Source organism: Microtus pennsylvanicus, chromosome 1, assembly GCF_037038515.1.
Source record: "Microtus pennsylvanicus isolate mMicPen1 chromosome 1, mMicPen1.hap1, whole genome shotgun sequence".
NCBI lineage: Eukaryota > Metazoa > Chordata > Mammalia > Rodentia > Cricetidae > Microtus > Microtus pennsylvanicus.
Window position 1 is genome coordinate 30818006 of NC_134579.1, and position 13894 is coordinate 30831899.

A 13894-nucleotide genomic window follows, 5' to 3' on the forward strand; every position below is an offset into this window, starting at 1 on the left:
TGGGAACTGAACCCAGGTACTCTGTAAGAGTAGCCAGTGCTCTTAACCACTGAACCATCTCTCTAGCCCCAATCCTCATTTTGTTTCCATTTAGTGTGTGTGTATGTGTTTGTATGTATACGTGTGTGTGTGCACATCCCCCATACCACACCCATTTCTAACCTCTTGTAGACCCTGAGTTAGATGGCCTCAGAAGGCTATGTATAGTAACATGACCATTGATGAAAATCCGCAATAACTTGTGTCCTCTGTGACTGCTGACACCTTTCATTGTGAGGTTTGGTCAAATAAAGATCTTTTTTTTCCCACTCTCAGGCTGGTTATGATGGCGAGAGCATTGGAAACTGCCCGTTTTCTCAGCGTCTCTTCATGATCCTCTGGCTAAAGGGTGTGATATTCAATGTGACGACAGTGGACTTGAAAAGGTGAGATGGGCTTCAGTGTTGTTGAAATAGTTGGTCCTAATTCCCTTTGTGCAGCAACATACCCTTTCATGCATACAAGCACACACATACACACGCACATGCACTCATGCATACACACACACACACACACATACACACACACACTCCTGCACTCATGTATATACACACACATACACACACATATACACACACACTCGTGCACACACACATGCTCATGTATGCACACACATACACACAAATTTGCATGTGTATGCATACACACATATGCACATACACACACTCATGCACATGTATGCTGCTAGGAACAATTGGCATATAACGGCAGGTTTATCCTTAGTCATAAGCCTGGAATAAAGACTGAGCGCTAGCCAAGTGGTAGGGTTTACATAGGACTCAGGGGCTGCAGGAAGGAGTAGGGGTTGGGGGCCAGGGAGAGCTTGCTTTTCCTGTTGCCCAGAGGCTGTGTGACTCCCAGGAGCCTGCCTGAGCACTGTTCCTGGTTGACAGAACTAGAGAGCTAACTTTCCCACCTCTGCAGCCAGAAAGGGGGTCCAGCGGGGTGAGCCCATCCATCATTTGTTAATTCCTTCTAGGCTCTGATTTCCAGGAAGCCACCTTATTAATTCAGGGACCACTTTGAAATTCTCAATGGTTGTGTCTCTTTTTTATTGTTTTTATTGAGCTATGCATTTTCCCCACTCATCTTCTTTCCTCTGGGCTGTGTCTCTTAAATGGTGAGGGCATGACTAAGCCTTGGCCATGACTCCGAATGCCCAAGATCATCCATGTAGACCACTCTTCCCTCCTACCTAGGAAGCCTGCAGACCTTCAGAACCTGGCTCCCGGGACGAACCCTCCTTTCATGACTTTTGATGGTGAAGTCAAGACCGACGTGAATAAGATTGAGGAGTTCTTAGAGGAGAAGTTAGTTCCCCCAAGGTAGGCCTCCTAGAACTGATACTCACAACTTTGTTGGTGCTTTTCTCTGTGGTCATGCACAGACGCCAGAGGGAGCAGCCAGATTAGCTACCTTGAGTCAAGATGGAGTCTGCTTCTTGGCTGGTTTCATTCCTGTTGCTGTGAAGAAAATACCCTGACAAAAACAACTTAGGGGAAGAAAAGGCCTTTTTTTCTCAGAGCTCCAAGTTGCTGTCCGTGTTTGCAGGGTAGGATGTAAGCCAGCCACATGGCATTCACAACCAAGAGCAGAGAGAAATGCATGCTGGTACCTGATACTTGCTACTATTATCCCTGCCCTACATAGCTCAGGACCTCCTACCTAGGGAATGGTGCCTCCCACAGTGGACTGGATCTTCTTGTGTCAATTAACAGCCAAGTCAAACCCACAGGCCAATCTGATCTAGATGGTCCCTCAGCTGAGGCTGTTCTCGCAGGTGATTCTAGATTGTGGCAAGCTGACACTTAGAACCAGCCATCACAGCTTCCCCTTTTGTGCCCCTGGCTTGGCAGTCAGGACAATATGGCAGCCAGGGAGGAGGTGTTATTGCTGTGCGGGATAACTGTACCTTGTGTCTGCTACACAAGAGTGTGGACCCTTCAGAAACCCTCCAGTCAAACACCTTTCCTAGAACAGGGAGGGAATTAGGTCAGGAACAGCTGGTTGACCCGTGTCCTAGAATTTGTTTTGCCAGAGCTTGATACAACATAGTTCTCCCAAATCATGTTTTTTACTCAACTTTGAGATTCATTGTTTACTAAACCAGTCCAGGGAAGCTTGTCATTTTAATATCTGCCCAGAGAAAGACGTTTTCCTCCACTGCATTCTCCTAACCAGCCTTTGTCTGTCTGTGACCCTCCAACTCTTCAAGGTACCCTAAGCTGGGAACCCAACATCCTGAATCCAACTCAGCAGGAAATGATGTTTTTGCCAAATTCTCAGCATTTATTAAAAACACCAAGAAGGACGCAAACGAGAGTAAGTATTCCTCTTCTGGGTTCTGTTTCCACATGGTCTTCCACAGGACTGCTGGAGAGACCCTGGGCATCTGGTTCATTTCACAGAGAGTACAGATGGAAGTCTGCAAACAAGGAAATGCCCCACCTTTATCTTTGCATGTAACTTTGGAGAGACTGTTTCTAATGGTTGGGAATCCAAAATATAACACTATTAGGGGGAGACATTTCAATGTCTGGCTGTTCCTACCTGCAGTGTGGAACTGTGCCTCTGTCACTCACTACCCCGACATAGGCGTCTCATAAATATTTAGAGGAGTAGCCGAGTTGGGTTCGGAGGGATGGCTTAACAGTTAAGAGCACTCTGTTCTTGTGGAAGACTGGAGCTTAGCTCCTCGTCCCTGTACTAGGTGTCTCACAATGACCTGTAACCCCAGATCCAGGGCACCGGAAACCCTCTTCTGGCCTCTGAGAGCATCCATACACATGGTACAAACAGAGATACAAATAAACACAAAATAAAATTAAAATATCTTTTTAAAAAACACAGACCAGTCCTAGAAGCAGCACAGGTGTGGAGATGGAACAGGGAGACCAAGTTCTGTTGCGGCTGTGTCCTTCTGGTCTTCTTGCTGCTCAGAAAGTGGACCCAGCTCTCTCCTAAGGCAGACCATACACATGCAGCCGCTTGCATGGCCCATCCATCTCAGGCATCTCCTGCCTTTGCGTTTCAGTTTATGAAAAGAACCTGCTACGGGCCCTACAGAAGCTGGACAACTACTTGAACAGCCCGCTGCCAGATGAAATAGACGCCGACAGCACAGAGGATGTCACCGTTTCCCGAAGGAAGTTTCTGGATGGGGACGAGCTCACGCTGGCCGACTGTAACCTCCTACCCAAGCTCCACATCATTAAGGTTTGTCTCGCCTCCTGACACCTGGGCTGAGTGCATGAAGCGGGCTTTGTGGACCTTTGTTCTGACTTGCTGGGGCCTGGAACACAGACGTGAACTTAAAACTAGCCGTTTCGGTTCAAGGTGGCTGAGCTGCAGTGCTTAGGCACACAGAGCCATGAACTCCAGGTGTTCTTGTGACAGACCTGTGAAGGTGCCCCTGACCCATGTTCTCCCTGATGTTCTAGGCATAAGGAAGAAGAAACAGCTCAAGGACACTCAGGGCTTCCTTGCCTTTTACCGTATGAAGTTTGGGGATGATGTGTTCTTGACAATTGCAGGGATAAACGTTGTTCTGGGGGTGTCCTGCCAGTTACTAGCAGCCTTCCACTGCTAAGAGCAGGCAATAGCTGCTTGACTTGGCCTCTTCTGTAGCGGGTACCCTGTCTTCTTAGGCAGGTACAAAAGTCAATGGTCATACACAATTAGAATTGTTTGAGGTTTTTTTTTAAAATTTTTTTCATTTCTGTTCTGATAGGTCACCTGACCTAGTAAATCAGAACACGGTTGTAGTGGCAACCGTGGTGATTCCCAGACTTCTGAATCCCTTCTCTCTCGTCCCCTCTCTGTCATGTGCAGGTATCAGTGGCTAGCACCATGGCCCTCACCGCTAGGTGTGTGAGCCTCAGATGTCCAAAGAAGAAGCCCGTGACTTGCACTGGGAGATCTTGATTATTATGAAATTCTCGTTAGGTCCAGAGCAGGAGCAGGAGCAGGAGCAGGAGGGCAGGGGTGGGCACAGGGAACACAGGGAACACAGGGAATACAAGTCAATGCCATGTTCCAAGTTCGTGTGTGATTGCCTGGAGAAATTGCCTGCCTGGTTCCAAGCGTCCATAGTGGCTGCCTGTCAGTCGTGGCCACTCCACGTCATAACGCCGTTCTCTTCCTGAGCACCGTCTTTCTGCACTCTCTCCCAGCCTTGGCTTTTCCTCCTGTCTTCCATGTTGGGCTTCAGGGAGGTCTACTTGAGATGAACATTAGCAGTCCTTTAAGTGAATGTCTTCGTTAATAGCCTCGTTAAGGTCCCAACACCCAAAGTCTAACAAAAGCTTCTCAACTCTCCAAAACCTAAACCGGGAAGTCATTTTCCAATGAGTATGCCACTGTGTTTGGTTTTTTTTATGTCATTCATTTGCTGGGAATGATATAGCATCACAGGTAAGTGCAGGGTAAAGAAGGAATTATCGTTGCTCTGACAAAATGCTTGAGAAAACTGATGTAAGAGCAGAGAGGTTTCTTTAGGCCTGTGATCTCAGAGGGACAGTCGTGATCAGCTGGCTCTCTTAATGTCAGGCCCGTGGAGAACAGTGTGGTTCAGGGAAGCAACTCACTCTGTGGAGGCCAGAGAGCATAAGAGGGAGGATCAGAGAGCGTAAGAGGGAGGACCAGAGAGCACAAGAGGGAGGATCAGAGAGCACAAGAGGGAGGACCAGAGAGCACAAGAGGGAGGATCAGGGAGCACAGGAGGGAGGACCAGAGAGCAAAAGAGGGAGGACCAGAGAGCACAAGAGGGAGGATCAGAGAGCACAAGAGGGAGGATCAGAGAGCACAAGAGGGAGGACCAGAGAGCACAAGAGGGAGGATCAGAGAGCACAAGAGGGAGGATCAGAGAGCATAAGAGGGAGGACCAGAGAGCACAAGAGGGAGGATCAGAGAGCACAAGAGGGAGAACCTGGAGAGCACAAGAGGGAGGACCAGAGAGCGTAAGAGGGAGGACCAGAGAGCACAAGAGGGAGGACCTGGAGAGCACAAGAGGGAGGACCAGAGAGCGTAAGAGGGAGGACCAGAGAGCACAAGAGGGAGGACCAGAGGGCACAAGAGGGAGGACCAGAGGGCACAAGAGGGAGGATCAGAGAGCACAAGAGGGAGAACCTGGAGAGCACAAGAGGGAGGACCAGAGAGCGTAAGAGGGAGGACCAGAGAGCACAAGAGGGAGGACCTGGAGAGCACAAGAGGGAGGACCAGAGAGCGTAAGAGGGAGGACCAGAGAGCACAAGAGGGAGGACCAGAGGGCACAAGAGGGAGGACCAGAGGGCACAAGAGGGAGGACCAGAGATCCTAAGACTGGGGACCTGGAGAGCACAAGATCAGTGACCTAGACTCCACTTCCTATTACCTAATCCACTATAATTAACCAGTTGTTGATGCTATCACCACCAGTTGGGGACAAAGCCTTCGTTATAAAAATGTTGAATATCTAAAACACAGTAAAGAACATGAGAAATATCAGAGCCACAAAGCACTAATCACAATGTGATTTATTCATATAAAAAAGAGGTGGGTGGAGAGATGGAGATGCTATGGTTAGAAGCACTTGCTGCTCTTGCCAAGGACCAGAGTTTGGTTCCCAGCACTCATATATAGACAGCCACAGCCACCTGTAACTCCAACTCAGGGCATCCAACACCTTCCTCTGGCCTGTTCAGCACTTGCATTTAGACACACATGTATGTAAACTGTGGAAGGGTGAGCTGCAGGGTTGGGAGTGGGGGTGGGGGCCTAGGGCAGTCATGGTGCTAACACAGGACTGAGGAACAAAGCCTTCAAAGCCATTTAGCACTTATGACACTCGGCTATTTAATGATCTTCCAGGACAGAGTACTTCTGAAGGAAATGAGAGTCAGACCAAGGGAATTATGGTAAAACGCGAGAGTGGAGAGATTTATAATTTATTTCCCTTCCTGAAACCCACTGAAAATGGTATTAAAAATAGAACTGGCTCATCTTCCACAGGACCACAGCAGAATGGCAGGCTAACCACAAATGAAAAGAAAGTTGAGAGACAGGGCTCTTATATATGCATCTTTTCCTTTACACCCCAAGAAAATTGTCCTTGATCTTCAAATTTGAGTTTATTATTGTTTTTTTCTTCGAGACAGAGTTTCTTTGTATTGCCCTGGCTGTCCTGTAGACCAGGCTGGCCTTAAACTCACAGAGATCCACCTGCCTCTGCCTCCTAAGTGCTGGGATTAAAGGTGTGCGCCACCAACACCCATCCAGAGTTCTTTAGAAGTAAATACTTTGGTCCTGAAATATCAGAGATCTTTGCCTACAGGGTGGGCATGCGCTGGCAGTGAGGGAAGAGTATATAGAACGCTTTTGGGTTAAATCTCTAAAAAAACAGCCCTGGAGGATTCCGCAGAGATGATGTCCTTTCAGCCTATGCCCAGCTCCTCCCCAACTGGGGCATCCTGGAGGGACATGGGACAGAAGGAGAGAAAGGACTGGCATGTTTTGTGGCTGCCGAACAGAAAAGAAAAGAGCACCCTAAGGTGAAATTTAACTGATGCTAACCCCCACCTTCAGCCCTAACTCTAGCTGTAACATGTCCCTGAGGCAGGATAAGGCCAGAGTTTCCCAAGCATGAATACTGAGCTTGCTCTCACTCTCTCCCACATGCTCTCTAAGCAAATGGTAGCTCCAGTGTGTCTGCCTCAGAAAACCATGACTAGATACAAGGCAGGATCTGCACGGGGCCACTGTAGGGCTAGAGATAATGGAAGTAGAGAAAATGATGAGGCTGGGCCTGAAAAAAAAATCACCTCAAATCAAATGAACAGGTCCCAGATGTTTATGTTCAGAATTGGAGAAGATGGAGAAAAGGAAGGAGAGAGAGAAAGGGGGAGAAAAAGAAGAGGAGAGGGAGAAGAGAGGAGAGGAGAGAGAAGGGGAGGGAGGGAGGGAGGGAGGGAGAGGAGAAGAGAGGGAGGGAGAGGAGAGGAGAGGGAGAGGGAGGGAGAGGAAAAGAGAAGGAGGAGAGGGAGGAGAGGAGAAAGGACAGGGTCTCACGGTGTGGTTGGGTCTCCTCAACCTGAAAGACAGGGTCTCACCATGTAGTTCGGTTTCCTCAGCCTGAGAGACAGGGTCTCACTGTGCAGTTGGGTCTCCTCAACCCTAATGTTGCTTTCGAGGTCCTGCCATGTTTAGGAAAGACATTCCCAGAACCATCAGCCAGAGACACGTTTGGCACTTGACTAGCTTCTGTAGGAGAAAGGACGCCATTGAGACCTGCACCATTCCTGTCCCTTTTCCAGTGCTGCGGCAAAGCATTTGCAGCAGGGACATGCAGAAAAGCCTGCTTCAAGAGCATGGGTCAGCACTGGTGGGCACCTGATGGCTTCCCAGTGTAAGTGTGTGTGGGAGATGGCCACAGCTGAGACAGGAAGTGATCATGCCTGAGACAGGAAGTGACCATATGGTGAGACAGGAAGTGACCTTATGGTGAGTCAGGAAGTGACCATATATGAGAGAGGAAGTGACCATATGGTGAGAGAGGAAGTGAGCATATGTGAGACAGGAAGTGACCATATACTGAGACAGGAAGTGACCATATATGAGAGAGGAAGTGACCATATACTGAGACAGGAAGTGGACCATATATGAGAGAGGAAGTGACCATATGGTGAGAGAGGAAGTGACCATATGATGAGAGAGGAAGTGAGCATATGTGAGAGAGGAAGCATCCAGACTTGCTCATGTAGAGTAGACTTCCCCACAGAATTAACCAGAGTCCTTTGAGAACCGCTTCAGTCTTTCCTGAAGGCGTTTCCCCAATGGTGTCCTCTAAAGTCCTGCTTCTTGAAGGTTCCATCACATATTGTCCCACTGAGACCCAAGTTCCAACATGTGACCCTTTAAGGATTGCACTCAACGCACAGCAGGCAGCCAGACGATCACACTCGATAATAGCAGTGATGACACAGATAAACAGTAGAAGCATCTACAGCGGGGAAGAGATTCACAATGGCCTCAAGTGTCTTCATGACATCAAAAATTAGAAAACTGGCATTGCCTCTGGAGAGGAAAGGGAGGCTGTCTGGAGGATTATGAAAGAGTTTTATATCCCAGCTATTATCCACCCAGACACTGGCCTTAGCAAAATAAGCACTCCTGAGCAGTGAAATTGCTCTATGATGAAACACTCAAATGGTCATGAGAATAAGAATCCGAGACAGATAAGGTGTGTATTGGAGAAGGCTCTTAAGAAAGAGGGAAGCCGTCTTGCCCCAACTTAGAGCACAGATATTCTCAGAGGACACTATCACAGAAGAGTGAGATAGAGAGACTCGGGCTTGGAGAGACCTAACAACAACACATACCCAACACACAAGGCTTTGCCTTCGCTTCCTTGGTTTCCCTGTTCTTATTTGTTTGGTGAACACAGGCTTCAAAGGCTGAGAGAGAGAGAGAGAGAGAGAGAGAGAGAGAGAGAGAGAGAGAGAGAGAGGTAATCATATTTTAATTAAAAATAAAATAAATTTATAAAAAGAATCGGAAGCTGGAAATTCAATAGGAGGGGACAAATTCTTCCCATGAGTCTCTTCACTTGGAGTTGCAGCCTTTTCAGCGGGGAACCCAAGCTGATGCTAGCACAGAGACCAAACAGCAACTTCAGGGGCAGAGCAAATCAGGATGTGGGAAACCTGGATGTTGTCCCAGGCACAGGTGGAGGAGGGGGTAAAGGAGAAGAGCCAGAAAGGAATGGAGAGGAAAACACCCTTCCTTTGTCAACACCAGGAGCCAAACTTGATAGATACTATTAGGGGACCCAGACAGAATTACCCACGGCCTCGGAGCTGCTGAAAGGGAATGCGTGTATGAACGAGCACGCACACACAGGAAGCAGAGTATCACAGGGCATGTGGGCGGGAGGTGGCTCAGTCGGTACAAAGCTTGCAGTTCAAACGCGAGGACCTGAGTTTGATCCCTAGAACACACGTAAAACAAGACAATGCCAGGCATCGCGGTGTCTGCTTTTAATCCTAGCGTGGGAAAGTAGAGGCAAGAGGATCATGGGGTCACTGGCTAGACAGTTAGTCGCATCTTCAAGTTCCAGGCTCAGCAAGAGATCTTGTCTCAAAAATGAGGTAGAGGAAGGGGGATTGGGGTGATGGCTCAGCAGTTAGACCCTTGTGCTCCTGGCAGAGGCCTTGAGTGTGGTTCCCGCACCTGGCAACCACCTGTGACTCCAGCGGCAGGGGCTGGAATACCCTCTTCTCGCATCTGCACGTACGTGTGCACACATACATAAGAAATATGTCTTTAATACAATGAGGTGGGGCAGGAGGGATGGATCAGAGGACAGGCACACTGGCTGATCTTCTAGAGGGCCTGAGTTCAGCACCCATGTCAGGCAGCTTACAGCTGCCTGTGACTCTAGGTCCATGGGATCCAACACTCTCTTATGGCTGTCACAGGCATCTGTACTCACATGCACAGCCTCCACATAGATGCATGCATGCATACATACATACATACACACATACATATATACATACATATAATTTCAAAAAGTAAATTCTAAAATAAATTTAAAATGTAGTTAAATTTTAAAACTTGCATGCCGTCATATGTAGGTCCACAGTCACATGGAGATGTACACACAGAAAGAGAAATGATAAAAGCAATAGTCCATGTGTGACAGGCAGGCATTCAGCAAATATTCTCGATATTATAATATTAAAATATCCAGGCCTGGTGGTGCTGGCCTGTCCTACCAGCTGCCTGTGAGCCTGCTGGGAGCAGATGACCAGCTCAACCCTATTGGGTTACAGAGTGATGCTGAGGCCTGCCTGGATGAGTTAATAAGGCCCCGTCTCCAAACAGAGAGAGCCGGGCTCAGTGGTGGAGCACTTGCTTAGCTTGGCTGAGACTCTTGGGTAAGACTTTTCAGCAAGGTCAGAAGCAAAGCAGGTGTCAACCACAGAAATGAGCACCCTTGCCATGAGCATCCTGAAGTCTGCATGCAGGTGAAGAATGCAACGCCATGCCAGAGGCGTTCTAGAGGTTCCTTGGTCCTAATTTGCTGCCACACTGCACCAATGCTGCTGGCTTCACAGTCTGATAAGTGAATGCTAAGATCTGATTTGTGCTGAGTCTCCAGTGATGTTCATCCCAGCATCCCAGGGACAGTGGAGAGGGAGGTGACGCAGCAGAAATGGCCATTGTAGCTCTGGATATCTGTGGCAGATGGAACTGTGTTTCTCCCTCCCCAAGCACGTATTTCCCAGTCCTAATCACTACTACCCCAGGATGGGGCTCATGTGACATGTGGGTCTTTGCAGTTGCAATGAGTTAAGTTGAAGGTACAGTAGAGAAGGCTGGACTTGACTCCAATATGACTTGATGCTGTCCTTGCTAACTGGGATTTAAGACAGGACACCCAAACACCATAAGATGGCATGCAAAGATTTAGCTGTCCTTCCACAGACAAGAGCTGCAAAGAAACTAAATGGACCTGAGACAGATTCTAACTCGGAACCTTCAGTGGAAGCATAGCCACGGTGACATCTTGACTTTAGATTCCTGGCTTCTGGGACTATGATGGAATCGCTTACTGTTCTCAGGTTTTCCGGTGCAGGACACTAGCGAAGTCACACACATCCCTCCCTCACCGCTGGACATTGTCCTCAACGTTGCCCCCATCTGGCCCTCTCCTGACCAGGAAAGCATCTCACACTGCTGATTTCTTAGAACTTCCACCCACTCTGACTATTCTTTTTGCTTTCACCGTCTCCATGGTGATGAGGTCACGCTATTGTGTTCATGCATAAGTCCTTTGCACTTGGTAGGCTCATGGTTGAGCAATCTGCTTAGGGCAGAGTGACGGCCTTCTGCAGAAATACCGTACACAGATGTTAGGGGTTGCTGGCGGCCACAGCAAGCAGCTAGGAGGAAACACGGTTGATTCAAAGATCCTGGTGTGGTCCAAGATGAAGATCTGTTGTATGCCTTCAAGCCCCACATGACACAGTAGCGGATACCCTACCATGGCCTTGCCACAGGCACAGCGAGAAAGTCACTGGCCTGTGGCCCACACGCGTGGTGGATCCCAAGGGCCATTTCTGTTATCTTGGTGGACAGGACTTCAGGATCTTAGATTAGTTATTATTATTATCATTATTATTATTACTATTATCATTATTTTATTTTGACAAAATCCCTGGCAAAAGAAGCTTAAAGGAGGAAGGCTTATTTTGGTTTATAGTGTGATGGGGCTGATGCCATCCCGGCAGGGAGGGCATGGAGGTGGGAAGGGTGAGGCTGCTGGCCACACTGAATCAGCCGTTAGGGCACAGAGTGTGGTGGGTGCTGGCACTCAGCTCCCTATGCCTTATAATGCAACCCAGGCCCCCAGCCCATGGAATCTTGTCTTCTACAGTTTGGCTGGATCTTTCTACCTCAATTGACTCAATCTAGAAAGTCCCTCACAGACACGATCAGAGGTTTGTCTCCTGAGTCTAGATTCTGTCATGGAGAGATTGCATTTGAGTCCTGTACCTCTGTCACCTTGCCTGTTCCCAGGTGTCCTAGCAATGTTTAAGTGCCACCACGGGCAGCCTAAATGGTCACAGAATGCCGCCAGGCTCCAGGCTATACACCTTCAAGGGATGGGATTGTCTGACCTGACCTAGGGAGTTGCCTTTCCCTTTTCCTCATTATTTCCTCTTGATTTTCAGATTGTGGCCAAGAAATACAGAGATTTTGAGTTTCCTTCCGAAATGACTGGCATTTGGAGGTACTTAAACAACGCCTACGCCCGGGATGAGTTCACTAACACGTGTCCAGCTGACCAGGAGATTGAGCACGCGTATTCAGATGCAGCCAGAAGGATGAAATGATGTTGGGTTGCTTCCTGTCTTTTTCTCAGATGAGTGAGCGAGGCTTCCTGGAGAACCTTCTCTGCATCTTCCCAGAAAGGGCTTCTGCAAAATGCCACTGCAGGATGCCCGGCCTTGCCATTTGCCTGCTCATTCCTCCGGCTCAGCTATGCTAATGTATGCCTTTGAGATTCAGTTCTCCTGTAATCCAAGTTTAGGGCGATCTGTTTTGTGCTCTGTTTCAAAGCACAGTGGCATTGACTTCCACCTCATCCATTTTAAAGAAGTTAGTCTTTCCTTCATAGTTTTGATAATCACATAGATAGCTTGGTCTTCTCTTCTTACATATTTGCTTAAAATGAGAGGGTGTTTTATATTTATAATACTTTAGAACCATGTTAAAGGATATGAAGAAGAAAGCAAAAATCACCTAAAACTTATGCTATATAACTTCTGATAACATATTAGTGAATATTTCTAGAATTTTCAGTCTTTCATGTATGCCTGTGTGTGTGCACGCACACACATACACATGCACATCACATAATTTCATTCATTCGTGGTGCGGCATTTGTAGGAGGTTGATGAGGGGGCCTCTTGATGCCTTGGTGGTCAACACAGGAGACTTAAAGCAAAGATATTGTCCCTTCCGAGCGACACAAGGACTGTAGGTCCACCTGAGAGCCAAGGGACAGCCAGAACTAGGATGATGGGACCAGGGTGTCCTCTCTTGCCCTGAAGATTCTGTGGACTCTGAGTCCAGGAGAGGTGTGGGGAAGAGGGTTCCCCTGTGCCCTTTGTTCTAGCTTCCTTCCTGGTTCCTTCTCTTCTCTCTTCTCCCGAGGAACTGTGTCTTCACAGGAGCTCTTCCAGTCAGCGGCAGCTTGGAGAATCTTCCTGTCTGATGTCATGTGAGCCTATGATTTTTGCTCATGGCAGTTCTTTAGTGAGGAGGATGTGGTTGAGGCTAGCTCACCCATGACTACTTTCTGTCTCATTCTGAAGCCAAGTAGGAAAACTAAATTCCAGAATAAAACCCAGAAAGTCCAACTCTTGAGCAATTTTGGAAAACAGTCCTTTAACGAGGAGTGGAGGAGTGTTTCGTCTACTGTGGCGTTCCCTCCGTCATCCCCGTGGCCACCTTACCTCATAGTGAGGCCCACGGGCAGGCTGCTTGGCTCCAGCCCAGGCAGGGATGTGAGGTCGCTTAGATACTCTGCAAGACTTCTCAAGTTTGTCCCTCCACAGTCACAGGTCCTACAGGAAGCGTCTCTTGTAGCCTTGGCTGAGAAGTACAGTGGGCGCTGGAATCCTCGTACATAGTCTGCTCAGTGGATGATTTGTTTGGATGCCTTAAAGCAGTAAGATCCAGGACTGGGTGGAGAATGTCTTGTAAGGACACAAAGTCCAATATGGAAGCTGCTTCATTTCTCTGTTTCTTAGAAGCTCTGGCTTCAGCCCAACAGTTGGTTTCTTTGTCACGGGAAGGAGTCGTGTCTAGCCCTTGTCACCGCGGCCCATATTATTTCGTGCCTCTTTAGGAGTCAGTTTCTAGATCCTGCTTTTACAAGGTGGCTTTCATACTTGGTTAATGGGTAGAAGTTAGGGTGTTAGTCCTGTTAATTTTGTTCTGTTAGATATTAGGATGATCACCAACTGTGTGCCTTATAAATTAAACATTTTCAATCAACATTATTGTTTTTCTTTATTGTTTTTTACACGTTCTTTTCACGTGTGTGTGTGTGGGTGATGTGCCTACACGTGTGTCTTTGTGTTTGCATGTATGTGGGTGCCCATGCACGCACAGTGAATGCATGGGAGGCCTGAAGACAATGTCAAGAATCTTCCCACCTTATTCTTTTGAGGCAGGCTCTCTCAGTCTAACCCAAAGCTCTGTATAAGTTTATCTTACTAGACAGCTTGCTTTAGGGATCCATCTCCACCTCTGAGGGTGGAATTACAAAGTGTACCACCATGTCTACCTGACATTGACCTGTACT

General features: G+C 47.9%; 1 protein-coding gene across 2 annotated transcripts in view; it reads left to right on the forward strand.

Moving 5' to 3' along the window:
* Positions 1 to 13584, forward strand: part of Clic6 (chloride intracellular channel 6) — a 44615-nt gene extending 31031 nt beyond the window's left edge. Inside the window, exons 2-6 of one of the 2 annotated variants that reach the window (XM_075960483.1) lie at positions 316 to 425; positions 1239 to 1364; positions 2255 to 2361; positions 3074 to 3255; positions 11754 to 13584. In XM_075960483.1, coding sequence (XP_075816598.1) covers positions 316 to 425; positions 1239 to 1364; positions 2255 to 2361; positions 3074 to 3255; positions 11754 to 11915 — 687 coding nt within the window. In that variant the 3' untranslated portion in view covers positions 11916 to 13584. The remainder of the gene's footprint in view (positions 1 to 315; positions 426 to 1238; positions 1365 to 2254; positions 2362 to 3073; positions 3256 to 11753) is intronic. The other variant, XM_075960493.1, reaches the window with a different exon arrangement.
* Positions 13585 to 13894: the final 310 nt, after the last annotated feature.